At 45.5% G+C, this 15,170-nt stretch overlaps 1 protein-coding gene, 1 long non-coding RNA gene and 1 pseudogene across 3 annotated transcripts; 2 read left to right on the top strand and 1 right to left on the bottom strand.

Moving 5' to 3' along the window:
• Positions 1-417: 417 nt before the first annotated feature.
• On the bottom strand, positions 418-9,515 carry CIDEC (cell death inducing DFFA like effector c). 2 transcript variants are annotated; one of them, XM_037055633.1, is made up of 6 exons: positions 9,454-9,515; positions 8,067-8,144; positions 7,023-7,176; positions 4,291-4,449; positions 4,018-4,205; positions 418-1,001 (listed from the first exon to the last, which is right to left on the bottom strand). In XM_037055633.1, the coding sequence occupies exons 2-6, from the start codon at positions 8,117-8,119 to the stop codon at positions 839-841; spliced, it is 717 nt and encodes a 238-aa protein (XP_036911528.1). In that variant the 5' UTR covers positions 8,120-8,144; positions 9,454-9,515; the 3' UTR covers positions 418-838. The 2 variants fall into 2 exon arrangements, with proteins under 2 accessions (XP_036911528.1, XP_036911527.1); XM_037055632.1 differs by lacking the exon at positions 9,454-9,515 and adding an exon at positions 8,386-8,470.
• LOC118993344 (uncharacterized) lies at positions 8,578-9,411 on the top strand. Its single transcript, XR_005067841.1, has 2 exons — positions 8,578-9,054; positions 9,118-9,411. It is a non-coding gene; the product is annotated as an uncharacterized LOC118993344 (long non-coding RNA).
• A 4,272-nt stretch (positions 9,516-13,787) lies between the features above and the next one.
• Positions 13,788-14,589, top strand: LOC118993325 (adenylate kinase 2, mitochondrial-like; annotated as a pseudogene).
• The last annotated feature ends 581 nt before the right edge of the window (positions 14,590-15,170 follow it).

Genomic DNA, 15,170 nt, shown 5'->3' with positions numbered 1-15,170 from the left:
TGAAATCCAGAGGATGAAAGTTCTGAACTGTTTGGCAAGCTGGGGAAGGCACTGATGGAGAGCTGTGTTACAGCTTGGTACGTGCCTTACCCCCAAACACAAGGTTGTGATAAAGTGCAGCAACGAGAACTTCGAAGGCTGCCTTCCTCTCACCCTTCCAATCAAAGCCCTTCTGATAGGCAAATTTATTTTGTAAACTGTTATTTCGAGTATGGATTATGTGGTTTGCTCAAGTTTATGGTTAATCAGATATTGGTTCCAGAATCAACTGCAATTTTTTTTGGCAGAAAAAGTGCTATTTCTTGTAACTCCACATTTTGGAGAATGATTTGACAATAGACTCCTTTTTTCCCTTAAGCCTTTTCAACCTTGCAGATAGAAACCCGCCTTCATCCCCAAAGAACACAGGCAAAGATGTATCAGTGTAAATCATTTATTGTGAACTTTCTAATATCATACACTAGTGGGCCTGACAGTTCGCTCAGGAGTACTAGGGATGGTGGCCAGGAAGTAGGGAGTGTGATGAAAGTACAGCAGGTGAAGACAGGTAGCTGAGGGGCAGGCTTTCTGCCTAGTGTGTTGGTGACCAGTCTTGGTCAGCTAAGCTACCTTGGTCAGGAAGGAGCTGGACCAGGCCAAATCCCCTCAGTTCTCCTTTGGACAGCCCATGCCAGGTTTCCAGCCCTTCTCCTTGCTTCCACATTCATAGTCCTGTGGGGATGAGGGAGTTGTAGGGAGGTAAGAAGCTCTCTAACTGCCAGGCTTGTGGGTGCTACCAGCTCAGCATGGGACCTCCAGTCTAGTCCTTGGCAAGAGAAGGCCTCCAAGACTTGGGTCCTCATTGCAGCATCTTCAGACAGGTTGGGATGAGGGATGGAGCCTTGCCCTTGGGAGGCTGCTCTCCCTCTGTGGCATCCAGAAGCTGCTGCATATAACAGGAAGTGCCCAGCAGCACGTGGCCTGTGGCCTGCATGCTGAGGAGGGCCCAGCGAAGAGCTTCCCTGGGTGGAATGAGAAGGTAGTCGAGTTAAAACATGAAGGAAACTGCCTGCATCTCCAAAATGCTCCTCCCCCACGAGTCACGTGCAAACAGAAACAGATGCTCCCTTCCACCAGCAAATGGAAAAGGGTCACCAGGTATTGCCTTCAACTGTGCCTTCATTGAGATGTCCAAAGTTTAAGCTCATTTAATAAGGCCTTTTATGTTTGTGATACTGCTTTGACCAGCCATATTGATCTATATAACATGAAAATGGTAACTCTGCCTGTCACAATATCTGTTTTAGACTCCGAGACCTTTCTAAGTCATCTGTAGTCAAGCTAATTTTCAGAGAGCTGCACGTGAAGATACCATTTTGATCCCACACAGGGTTAGGAGGTTGAAATAACACAACTCTCTTAACATGGGGCCTGGTGTGTAGAAGAGTAAGGGAGACATGGGGTCAAGAGTAGCTGGTTGAATGCCTGACTACTTTAACCAAGTTCTTAGCCAAGTCTGTTTAAAAGAGGTGGGTGAGAGTCACTGGGGGTGTCGGTCCTAGAGGGCACCAGGGAGGAGAAAAAGGAAAATAAACACTTCCTGGATGATATTGAAACTGGTCTTCTATTAACCTTCATTCAATAAATGATGGTTGAGGGGGAGGGTGGCAGAAAGATAATTAGAACCATAAACATCTACACATAAAAATACTTAAAAAATATAAAGGTTATACCTGAGATGTAAACCCATTTCTCAAATTACAGAACTGAAGCTTAAAACCAGTTGTCCAGCCATAAATAGGAGTGAAATTCTGACACATGTTACAGCATGGATGAGACTTGAAAACATTATGTTAGCTAAAAGAAGCCAGACAGAGAGACAAGTCTCATATGATTCCGCTTGCATGAGGGCTGTGGAATAGGCAAATTAACAGAGATAGGAAGTAGAACAGAGGTTGGCAGGAGCAAAGGGGAGCGGGGTGGGCAGTTAATGTTTAATGGGTACAGAGTTTCAGTTTGGAATGATGAAAACGTTCTGGAAATGGATAGTGGTGATGGTTGCACAACACTGTGAATGTCACTGAATTGTACACCTAAAAGTAGTTAAAATGGTAAATTGTAGGGGATGTTTATCTAGCACAATTGAAAACCCCCAAACTAGCCAACAACACCATGTCACTACACTGAGTACCGCTTACAATTGTTTTTTTGATACCAAGATGTCTCCTGAGTTCAGGACTGAGAGTCCTACTTTCCCTAAATGGACTAAAACTTCTTGCTCTAGACCTTGAAATTTGCAAACTACTGACAGCAAGCCCAGAACAAGACAGGGCATGATGGGGCATAGGAGGAAAAAGGAACTTCTAGCCACCGTGTCATCTCTGGCAGGCAGAAGCATGCAGCCCCAGGCTCCTCCTCTGCAGACAATAAGGTCAGAAAGCCAAGAAGGTCTGATGGGCACCAGCTACATATGTTTTGGCAGAACTTCTCAGAAGTTCCCTGAGAATAAGAGTCATATATGTCTCCATATATTCTATAGTTATTTGAATTACTTCTATCTGCCCGCATGCATCAAGGTACTGGAGGCAGCACAAATTCTTGCCCTCATGGAGCTTCTTCTGAGATCTTCTTATTTAGCTTACACAATAGGGCCAGGAACTCAATGAGTATTCAGTAAATAGTAGAGGAAGCAACTGGAGAAGAGTGGAATCTGTCAGAAGAAACGGGCAAGATGTCATGCTGTGCTGCTCCTTAGCTTCGCGGCTTTGGACTGGTTGGATGGCGTCTGCCTCAGCGGCACATCCATCTGACGAGGTAAAAACGCTATGGGGCACCCCGGGGCGGCTGCGTTTGGGAAACCCAGCATAACAGTCCTCTTCTCACAATTTTTTAAATATTTTTATTTATTTATTTTTAGAGAGAGAGGGTGGGAGGGAGAAGGAGAGGGAAAGAAACATCCAATGTGCGAGAGATACAAAGATCTGTTGTCTCTTGTGCACCCCCAGCTGGGGACCCGGCCCGCCACTCAAGCATGTGCCCGGACTGGGGGCGGAACCAGGGATCTTTAGGTTCACAGCCCGGCACTCCATCAGTTAGGGCCCTCCTCTTAGGATTTAAGATATTTTCACGTTCCTCTGGTATTTGATTGGGTCTTTCAAAAAGTAAAGTAAAACGTTTTTAAAAGGTCATTAAACAATGCAAATGGCTATTGTCTGTCCACAGACATGCAAATTAATTTTGCCCTATGGAGAGACAATTATATCACCCCTCCTTCCCCCATGGAATTTTTTACAATGGGGGTAGGAAGGGTGAAATAACTGTATCTAATTATAAATAATTTTATTCCAATTTGTATCTATAAACTTATTTCAGCTTTATTGATGGACCTGTATGTAGGTGGGGTTCTAAATTCTCCTTTGAACTGATGATAACTTCTTGCTGGTTCTCTCATTCATTAATGAGTTAAATAAAACCTTTCTATAAAATTTTTAATTGATTTTTTTTTAGAGAGAGAAGAATAGAACAAGGGAGAGAGGGGGGAAAGATAGATAGATAGATAAACATTGATTTGGTTTTCTACTTTTCTATGCATTCATGGGTTGCTTCTTCCATGTGCCCTGACAGGGGATCAAACTTACAACCTTGGTATATTGGGACGATGCTCTGATCAACCGAGTACCCAGCCAGGGCCACAGTAAAATCTGTGACATGTGTTCATGTTTAACAGTTGATTAGAAGACTATTTAGGAAAACTTACTATTTCAAATGTAAAAAAAATAACTGTTCTAGTGGAAAAATATTAGAAAAACTAAATATATCCTGGTTCTGCCTAGAGGAATGTGTGTGGCCCCTTTAGCATACACTAGTGAAATCTAAAGCAATAATTCAGCCATAAGTTCTGGACAAATGCTAACCGTCTTGCTTTGTCAGCATCAATGCCAGTTCCAGGCCCTAAGAGGCCGAGGTCCATGAGAGCACATGATGGCTCTTCCACTGCTGCATACCCACCCTGCCCCCAGCTAGTCCCAATTCACTTACCTCACGATGCGCTTGGCTCCGTAGCAGTTCAGATTGTAGGAAAGGGAGTATGTGCCATAGAGAGTTGCCTTTACATTCAGGCAGCCAATGAGGTCCTGTGGGTTCACCTTGTACAGGTCAAAAGTTACACGGGCCACATCGATCTTCTTGGCAGGCTTACGGGAGGGGGAGAGTTGGTACCGAGAACCCTGCATCAAGACAAGCGTGTGGTTGGCATACCTCAAGGACTTCCTCCAGACTCCCAATGTTCTCCCTCCACAGGTGGCACCTCACCTGCTCTGATGGAGGCTGCCATTTCTGCCCCTTCTGGAGGACCATGAACGCTGTGTCATCTGCCAGGGACTGAAAGTACTCTTCTGTCTCTACAGCTGTGCCATCTTCCTCCAGCACCAGGGAGAAGGGCTTGTCCCCCAGCATCAGGGTGTCCCGGACCTGCGGAATAAGGTTAGTGGTGCTTCTGCCGTCCCCATGCAGCTACAGAGCTGGTGCACAGGTCAGTGCTTCAGCCAACTGAGCCACACGGCCAGGGCTACATAGATCACATTTTTAACTGATCTGATAATTTTTTAAAATTTTTGTTTATTTACTTTTAGAAAGAGAGGAAGGGAGGGAGAGAGGGAGAGAAACACTAATGTGTCATTGCTTCTCACTCATCCCTCACTGGGGAGAACTGACCTGGCCCACAACCCAGGCATGTGCCCTGACTGGGAATCAAACCCAGTCAGGGGTTTGGTTTGCAGGCCAGCCCTCAATCCATTGAGCCACGCTAGCCGGGGCTTGAGTCCTTTTTGATATAAGTAAACGAATAAATTGAAATTTAGATGTAGAAGGAGATTTTACTTAGTACAAAATACCTCCCTAGAAATTAATTAACACAAAGGGAAAACTAATAACTTTACATAGAGAAACCTGACTGTACCTTTTTTATTCAAAGTTAAACAGTAATGTGACTATTCAAAACTGTATAAAATTGGACAATTCTAAACGAAAGGAGAATAAACAAAACAACTGGTTTATAATCTTCAAAATAGTCAAGGCCATGAAAATCAAGGAAATTGAGGAACTGGTCTAGACTGAAGGAGACTAAAGAGATATGCAGTTAAATAGAACACTTGATCCTGACCTGGGTCCTTTTGGAACAAAGCATATCATTGGGAAAATTGAAAACACCTGAATGGAGTTTCAAGCTCAAACAGTAGGAGTCATGTAATATTGTATTGTCCCTGATTTTGATGGTTGCATTGTGGTTACATAGAAGACTATCCTTGTTTGGAGAAAACACACATCGAAGTATCCAAGAACGATAGGTATCAGGTTGGCAACTTACCGTCAAGTGATACAGGAAATCTTGTATTGTTCATGCAACATTTGTTAGTTTGAGATTGTTTCAAAATTAGTTGTGTGTGTTTTTTTAAAGAAAATCCTCCAGTAGCATATTGGTTTTAACATGAAACCCAATTGTTCTCTGCCATAGCCAATAAGGGACCTCATACCCTGGTCTCTGCCAACCATACTGCCTTACCCTCTCTCCCCTCACTTTCTCGGCTCTCTTTTCTTTCTGTTGCCAAATTCGAAAGGTAGTCTAGACAAACAGATATCCTCCCTGCTCTGTTGGTAAGATTCTCTTCTGACCTGTGGTCCATCCTAGGAAGCTGACTCCTCACTGCTGTTCCTCCCTGCACCCTCCAGAGTTAGGGCTCTGACTAGGAATTCCCAAACTCAGTGGCTATAAGAATCTCCCAAAGAACTTGCTAAAAATGACAATCCCTGAGCCTCACTCATGACCTAATCAGTCTCAGGGAGAGAAGTGTGGGAAGCCCATGTGTTAACAAGGCCATTTTAATTCGTAAAGTGGTCCCCTAACCTCAGAGTCTAGACTCAAGTATGAAAGAGCACTTTTGATTCAAGGCACAAGAAATGTAGTCTGGGGCAACCAGAAGCCTCAAAAGGGAGGAGAAATTGGCTTCCAGGAAGATTGGACCTAATTCAGAGAAATGGGGGAGGAAAATCTAGAATAGAGGGATAGGTCAGCTATGATTTCTATATGCTCAACCATCTAGTAATTGGAAGCCTAATTCAAACATTTGATCTGTGTCAGGACCTGGACTCCCAGATGAGCAGGGTCCCATCCTCTGGCACTGACAAACTAGTGGGGCAATGAAGCATATGCCTAATACAGAGCCAGAATAGATGATTCTGTAGGTGGGCCAGTGGGAGAAAGTATTCCAACCAAGTGGAGAGGGGCCCCAGATATGGGGAAGGGTGTCACTATCATCCACAATAGTGTATATCCTGTTTTCCTCCCCTGGAAGCTTACCTGATTAGGAGTTTGAAGAAAGTCTTCCACAGTCCCTAAAAAGCCCTACATAGATGGCCAATACAGGAGGCAGACTGAGGAGGACTGCCCCGGCTAAAGGGAGGAGATGAGGAAGGGAATGTCTAAAATCTTGCCCATTTCCCCAACTTCCAGGTGCTTCTACAGTTTCAAAACAATTGGAAAAAGCAACCTAAGGATCCTTCCAAAGAGAAAACATGCTCTGGGCCCTGGCCGAGTAGCTCAGTTGGTTAGAGCATCGTCCCCATGCACCAAGGTTCTGGGTTTGATCTTGGGTCGGGGCACATACAAGAATCAACCAATGAATGGATAAATAAGCGGAACAAAAAATTGGTACTTCTCTTTCTCCCCCCACCCCGTTCCTCTCTCTCTCTCTCTCAAATCAATCAATAAAAAAGAAAGAAAATATGCTCTGAAAATACCACTGATTGCTGGTACCGGAAGGCAATATACTGCCTGCCCTCTATCAACAGACAAATCACTAATCAATTGAAAAGCACTCCGGGCAGGCGCTACCAACCCATTTGAGCTGGCATCAGAAAGGAAATTTTTCACCATGTAAGCCATGACGAACTCCATTCTTGCTGAACTCCCAGGGGCAGCTGGTAGGGCCAACTCTGAGTCAAGGTCTCAGAGGTTCAGCTGTGCAGAGGTCAGGCCCACCCCTCACCTTGTAGAGGAGGTCCTCCAGACTGTGCGCCATGATGCCCTTCCGCACACTCCGGTCCTTGGTGCTCACTCTGCAGGGCCGGGCTCTGAGAGCCTCCTGGCTGGGCAACGGCAGCAGCTGCTGGGTCACTGCTGAGGTGCTCACTGCCACATACCTGGGGGTGGTTTTGGGCATCAGAATAAGCTGTCTGCTGCTTCCCGGCTCTCACCCCATCCCATAGCAGAGTAACTCACTTCCCAATCCCTCTAGCCTAAGCTTACTATATTCCTCCTCCTCTACCACCTACCAATCTTGCTGTAGGTAGTCTTACTCAAAAGGCAGCTATATCAGTGCACCTCAGACTTTAATGGGCATGTAAGTCCTCTGGGGATCTTGGTAAAAAGCAGATTCTGATTCAGCAGGTCGAGGAGGGGTTAGAGATTTTCTAAGTCTAGTAAGTTCCCAAGTGATACTGACTGCCGGTTCTCAGGCCGTGAGGAGGCACAAGGCGATAGAAGATCCACCCCACCCACATCCCCCTTTTCCACTTTCCTCTCTAGGCCTCACTCTCCTCACCTGTAAAGTGAGATGAAGTGGCGAAGCTGATGTCAGTGTTAAGGTATTTTTGAGCTCTGACATACACAATGTAGAATGAAAGGAGTGGAAGGAACCTGGGTTTCGGAGTCAGGCAGGCCAAAGTGTGAATCATGGCCCTGCTATGCATGTGCTAGGTGATTGAGAGCAGCCACTATGTGCTTTAGTTTCCCCGTCTATTAATTTGGTATAACCATCCCTACCTCCCAAAGTCATGGTGAGCTTTAAATGAGGTAAAGAATGAAAGCGCCAAGCACAGTGTGGCGGTGGCTGGGGGCCTGTGTACCAGGATTAACACCACCCGAGGGGCTTGTTGGAAGGACAAAATCTTGGGTTCACCCAGACCTCCCGAATCAGTATCTGCATTTTTATCAAGATACCCCAGTGAATTGTGTGTCGCTGAAATTTGCAAAGCTCTGCCCTACAGCAAACAGGTAGCTCCCCTTCCCTTCCACTCTTGGCTCTCCTCACCTGGACAGAGACTTGGGGTGCAGAAGGCTGAGGGACTTCATGGCATATTCCATCCTTGTCAGCTGGACCGTATTGGACCTGGGAAAAAGCAGAAACAGCTCACTGTGGTGGGCTGGGAGAGTTTCCTCTCTCTCATCACTGACACGGCACCCCATCCAGCAGGCCTCCACTCTGGTCTCCCCTCTCAGCTCACAGACACCTTCCGCAGCCCCTCTCCTGTCCAACACCATACACACAAACTGTGACCACGCTGGAGACCCCCTCATTGCCCCACCCAGCCCCACTCAGCATCTGCGCCACCCTCCCCAGTACAACTCACTCCATGTTTCTCTGACTCTGGCTCTGATCACACTGCTCCTAAGTCGGGCTAGTGAGGTCCGACCTGGTTAGTTCCTTCCTGGGGGCAGAGTCCACTTTATGCTGGCAGAACGTGAGTCACACTGCCTCACATGGATGGGGACTGTTCCCTCACCTGTAGTCCAGAGATCTCACAGGTCAGACCCTAACCTGCCAGGCAGCACAGTCTAAGCCTGCTCTCTCCTGTGGGTCCTTGAGCAACCCTAACCCTCCTGAGGCTTCCCGCTAATTCAAGGGACTTTGTGCAGTGAAGGAGCCCTTCTATATCTAGTCTATTTCTGGAGGTACCATGTGGTGATTGAACAGTTGAAATGTTGCCGGTACACCCAAGGAGCTAGATTTTTAATTTCATTTAATGCTAACTAATTTAAATTTAAATAGCCATTGTGTCTTGTGGCTCTGGCAACCATACTAGGCAGCACAGCTCTTGCTGACAGCCTTGAGCTCACTGCCACCACTTATCTCCTAAACCTCTCTGCTCCAGATCTTACATGCTCCAAGGCTTTGCACAGGCGGCTCCCCCCACCTGCAACGCCTTCCTCCGGCCCAAGGCTAACTGTTTGTGGCTTTGAAGCCCCAGTTGCATTGCTTCCCACTCCTTGGAAAGCCTGCTTACACAGCTCACAGAATTGTCCCCTCCATCCTGCCTTTCCTACTTCCTAGCCAAGTGTCTGTTTCTGCCTTTGTCCCCTAGTCCCTGGGTGCCTGGCTCTGAGATGTTTGCCCTAATCCTAGGTCCCAGCACAGAGAGGGCTTTGCACAGACCAGGGGCCTCAAGCAGTGGTCATGGAAGAAAAGCCTCCTTCCCACTCAGGTAAAATCTCTATTCCAACAACTTGGGGAAGGAGGCTCCTCAGGCCTGCCTGGCCTGTGAAAGCTCTCTCCCCTACTTTACACTACCCATGTCTGCTGGTTTCGGCCTCGCTCCTCACTCCCATTTCCTATCCACAGCAAAATTCTGCCAAACCCTACCTTACCTGGTCTCCAAGAGCCAACAAAACAAAACATCCCCAAACAAAAAGCTCCTTACCTCCCCCTCACAGTCTCCTAACCACCTTACTATGCGGCCCAGCTCAGGACTGCCCTCCCACCGATTTATTTCTAGCTCGGGGGAAGCCCCTCCCTCTGGCCTCTAGAGCCAGCTGGGGAAAAGAGCATGGGGAGTGAGTGCACAGCTCTCACCCTTGGGATTTCAGGCCAGCCTAATTTCCAGAAAAGGCCTGAAAGGCGGGGAGGAGGCATGTTAGGACAGCTTTGGGTCCAAGTCTAGCCCAGGACTTGGTATCAGGCACAGAGGGCACAGAAAACAAGCCCTTGCAGGTTGTGGCTCTAGCTCCACCCATGATAACTTCTTGAGTGTAGACAGGTTGCCTTCCATTTGCGACCTCTAGTTTCTCTCCCTGTACAGCAGGGAGTAATGATTCCTGTGTCAAGGATTGAGGTGAGGATTTGTGATAATAAAAATAAAGGACTTTGCAACAAAGACATTTGATAGATAGAAGAGAATATTGGTATTATTAACAATATAATTATTTCAGAATAGTAGAGGCTGTCCTGGCTGGTGTGGCTCAGTGGATTGAGAGCCAGCCTGTGAACCAAAGGGCTGTCGGTTTGATTCCCACTCAGGGCACATGCCTGGGATACGGGCCAGGTCCCTGTTGGGGGCCATGAGAGGCAACCACACCTTGCTGTTTCTCTCCCTCTCTTTCTTCCTCCCTTCGCTTCTGTCTAAAAGTAGATAAATAAAATCTTTTAAAAATTATAGCAGAAGCTAATATTAGTTGAAATGTGTAGTGGTTCAGAGGGTAAGATCTATGACCCAGCAATTATACTCCTAGATAGTTTGATAGTTAGGTAGAAAGACAGATAAATAGGTATTTACTCATAGATTCACATATATAATCTGCAAGAGACATAAAAATGTATGTCTATCCAAAACTTACACATGAGTGTTTATTAGCATTATCCATAATAGCCAAAAGTTAGAAACAATCCAAATATTCATCAGTTGGTAAATGAATAAAAATGTGGTATATCCATGAATAGAATATTATGCATCAATAAAAAGGATAGGCCCTGGCTGGTGTAGCTCAGTGGATTGAGCGCGGGCCTGCAAATCAGAGGATCGCGGTTCGATTCCCAGTCAGGGCACATGCCTGGGCTGCAGGCCAGTTCCCTGCAGGCCAACTGCCAGCAGGGGATGCACAAAAGGCAACCATACATTGATGTTTCTCTCCCTCTCTCCTTCCCTTCCCCTCTAAAGACAAATAAATAAAATCTTAAAAAAAAATAAAAAGGATAGATGCCATTACATGATGAACTTTGGAAATATATGTAAAGTGAAAGAAGCCAGTCACAACAGATCACACACATATACTTGCATGATTTCACTTGTATGAAAAGTCCAGAATAGGCAAAACAGTAAAGGCAGAAAATATATTAGTGGTTGCTTAGGGCTGGAGCTGGGGAATGGGAGGAGAGTGGGGAGTGACTGTTAATGGGTATAGGGTTTCTTTCAGGGGAGACAAAAATGTTCTAACCCATTAATCCAACCACAATTTACATGGGCAATGGATGCATAGCCCTGTAAATATACTAAAACCCATTGAATTTTATACTTGAGTGGGAAAATTGTATGATTTTTTAAATTATATCTCAATAGTGCAGTTTTTTTAAAAGATTTATTTATTTATTTTTAGAAAGAGGGGAAGGAAGGGAGAAAGAGAGGGAGAGAAACATCAGTGTGAGCGAGAAACATCTCCTATGCATCTCCACCAGGGACTGAACCTGTAACCCATGCCCTGAGCCAGAATCAAACTGGCAACCTTTTGCTTTGTGGACAGTGCCCAACCAACTAAGCCACACTGGTCAGGGTAATGATGCAGTTTTTTTTAAAAAAAGAGTCCAACTCATCTTTCTTTTAGGGCAGGGTTTTTCACACCAGTAAGTTCATCAGAATCACCTGGAAGGTTTACTAAAATTCAGGTTGCTGGGCTCCACCCCAGAGTTTCTGACTCAATATATCTGGTTTGGAGCCTAAGAAGATGTATTTCTAACAAATTCCTAGGTGATGCCGACGCTGTGGCTACTTAGGCACAATATTTTGAAAATCATCAGTCTAGGACTAGCTGTGTCGCAGAATTCCTCTGAGCTTCAGGTGGAACTGACAAATGGGGATTAAAAAAAACTCCTGGCCCCATTGAGTTGTCATGAATATTAAATGAGAAAATCATGAAAAGTACTTGCTGTAGAGCTTAGTACATTTGTTGGGCTCAATAATAACTCTTATAATTACCATCAGTGCCATTATCATTTAGAGCTACATCCCTCCCTGGAGGAGCTCCCGGCAACCATCATTCATGTTTCGGCCTTCCTAGGGGCTGAGAATATACCAGGAAACAAGGCAGCCTTGTCCCATGCTTCTGTCTAAAAATGGATAATAATCAGATAGGAGCCGATACTACCGGAAGAGAGGGGAACTCTGACAATGCAAATAAACAAAATAATTTCAGAGGATGATGTACTGGGAAGAAAACAAAACAAGGGGATATGATAGCAAATGGCTGGAGAGCTCGATTGCCCTTGGGTTTAGAAAAGTCTGAGGGGAGGTAAGCTTTCTGCTAAATCCTGACTGGTGAGAAGCCAGTCTTTTGAAGCCCTGGAGTGACTTAGTCCATTTGGGGCTGCTATAAAAGAATACTACGGATTAATGGTTTGTAAACAACAGAAATTTATTTATCATAATTGTGGAGCCTGGCAACTCCAAGATCAAGTCACGGGTAGATTCAGGGTCTGGGGAGGACCCACTGTCTATTTTATAGATAGCCCTCTTCTCTCTGTGTCCTCCCTTGGGGTGGGGCAAGGGACTCTGTTTTGTAAGGACACTGATCCCAACTCCCAAAAACCCCACCTCCAAATTCCATTACACTGGGTATTAGGTATCAACATAAGCATGGGGGGAGGAGAGGCACAAACATTGAGTCTAGAGCACAGGTGGCAAACACAAGGCCCACTGGCCAAATCTGGCCCTCCACCTCGTTTTATTCAGCCCAGCACCTTGTTTCTACCTGGCAGCGGTGCTGAGCAGCTTGCCCCTAGTTGGGGAGTAGTTAGATTTACACAGTCCTAAAATTACATTTGGCCCTTTGAAGGCAACCTCAAGGCTGATGTGGTCCCTGGTGAGAATGAGTTTGACACCCCTAGCTATAGCATTCTGCCTGGGTCTGATATTAGTCCTTTATAGTCCTGGGGAAGAACATCCTCCCCTCCCCCTTGCACCAAAACCTCAATGCAAAGGATTCAAGAAGGGAATGAGCAGGGTGTGGAGACAGAAACACAAATCACTAAACTTTAAGGCCGACCAAGAACCAGAAGAAAAGTATAAACAAATGCTTCAGGGAGGAAGGTGGGGAAAAGAGTTGCCGCCCCTCCTTTGGACATTCACACCTCAAACACTTATTGAACCTTCAGTGTGTGCTTAGTGTCTCATGATAGGCCAATGGATGACTCAGAAGCAGTCTGGCCCTGACAAACACCCAGTGCATCATGGACCTTGTACACAAAGAAGACAAAGATAACCACCAACCCAATAGAATATCTGCCAGAGGGGTGGGGGTGGAAGCTGGGGTAGGGGTGGAGGGAAGAAATGGGAGAATGGCTCCAGGAACCAGAATTTTCTTCACAGTGCTTAGAAGAGGATGGTTTTGGCTCAGTTGGAATTTGTGTATTCAACAGCATTTCTTGAACTTTTATACTGTGCCAGGTATAGTGGACTCCTGGGGACACAGATGATTGGACTCTTATCCCTTTCATTCCAATGGTCAAGGCAGACACTGAGCATGGTTCTCAAACTCTGAACAGCATAAAACCATTTGAGGCAATATATTTTGCAATTGAGAAGGTCTAGCTATGACTCAAAACTGAGAAGCCAAAACAAAATTATACGTTTAACTACATTAAAAATATTCTGCATGTTAAACTTGTAATACCATTAGTAAAGTCAAAGACACACAATAAACAGGAATAATATGTGGCACCTAATATAATAGGAAACAGGTCAGTCTGTCTGTCTGTCTCTCTCCCCCCTCCCCTCTTTCTCCTATCTATATATATAAATTAAGAAAACCAACAACATAGCAGAAAAATGGGCAAAGAATGTGAACACAGTTCAGTAAATGAACTACAAACAACGCTTAAACATATAAAAAGACTTAACTTTTTCAGACAGCATAACTTTCTTATTTCATGTACAGGATCTGGCAGAAGTAAATGCCTGCTTAAGTGTGGTTGGTAGTGTAATAATATGCGTGTGATAATTTGTAGTTTTAATTTAGACATTTTGGAGAGGTATGCAAGCTGCTTAAACAGTAAGAGGCTTCTGCAGCCATCGGTCCCCACATACCCGGAACCCAACTGTCTCCAGAGAGTCCTAAAAGCATCCAGACCATGGTGCTGGGGCTGCATGGGGCTGGGAAGGGTACCCAGACACCTAAATTGGCCCAAAATGTCTGTGTCTGCCATCCGGCTACTGAGGATATGCTGAGGGCCAGGGTGGCTTCTGGCTCAGCACTGGGATAAAAGCTGAAGGCAACTATGGATGTTGGGAAACTGGTGAGTGGCGAAATGGTAACAGAGCTCGTTGAGAAGAATGTGGACACCCCTTCATGGAAAAATGGTCTTCTTCTAAGTGGCTTCCCTTGGACTGTGAGGTAGGCAAACATGCTTGACAATTCATGGAGAAGAGGAAAGAGAAGCTTGGTTCTGTATCTAAATTCCACATCCCAGACTCTCTGCTGATCCAGAGAATCACAGGAAGGCTGATTTGTCCCAAGTGGCCATTCATACCATGAGCAGTTCAACCCCCCAAAAGGAGCCCGTGAAAGATGGCATCACTGAGGAACCCTTGGTCCGCCAGTCTGATGGTAATGAGAAGGACTTAAAACCTGCTGGAGGCCTGCCACGCTCTGACTACACAGCTGGTGGAGTACTATAGGACATGAGGGATCCACTCTGCCATCAGTGCATGCCAGACCCCTGATGTCATGTTTGCGAGCATCCCAGCACCCTTCTTCAAAACCACATCCTAGTAACAGAAGGCCAGGTGAGACTGTGCCACTGCTTGTCACCAAGGTGTGATTTCTCCTCTTAGGTGCTGGGCAGAGGGCAGAGGTGGTCAGGGTAAGGATGGAGAGTTAAGAGTCTCCAGAGGTGAGGGGCTCAAGAAAAATACCAGAAGAGCAGCAGTATTGTTGTGAAGCAATTTTTTTACACATAGTTGGGGTCTGAAAAAGTATGGGTAATTAAATTTTTTAAAGACTGATTGGAAAATGTAAGCAGAAATAGGGAGGTATAGCACTGTTTCTAAGAAAACAAGTTTTCATTTACTCTGGACTGGTGTCAATATTTTTTTATTTTATAATTTCATTTCAATATTTAATGTTTCAAAATCTGATCATTTCTGCAAGTATTTGATTTATTTTTAAAAAGACTTTAGCCCTGGCTGGTGTGGCTCAGTTGACTGAGCACCAATCTATGAACCAGAGGGTCACGGTTCGATTCCCAGTCAGGGCACATGCCTGGGTTGCAGGCCAGGTCCCCAGTATGGGGCGTGTGAGAGGCAACCACACATGGATGTTTCCCTCCCTCTCTTTCTCCCTTCCCCTCTCTCTGAAAATAAAGAAATAAAATTTTTTAAAAGATTGTATTTATTTATTTTTTTGAGAGAGAAGGAAAGGGAGGGAGACAGGG

This window comes from Sturnira hondurensis, unplaced genomic scaffold (genome assembly GCF_014824575.4).
Source record: "Sturnira hondurensis isolate 20B ecotype Veracruz unplaced genomic scaffold, ASM1482457v3 Scaffold0008723, whole genome shotgun sequence".
Taxonomy (NCBI): domain Eukaryota; kingdom Metazoa; phylum Chordata; class Mammalia; order Chiroptera; family Phyllostomidae; genus Sturnira; species Sturnira hondurensis.
Note: the sequence above shows the minus strand (reverse complement) of the source record. Positions and strands in the feature narration are given on the sequence as shown.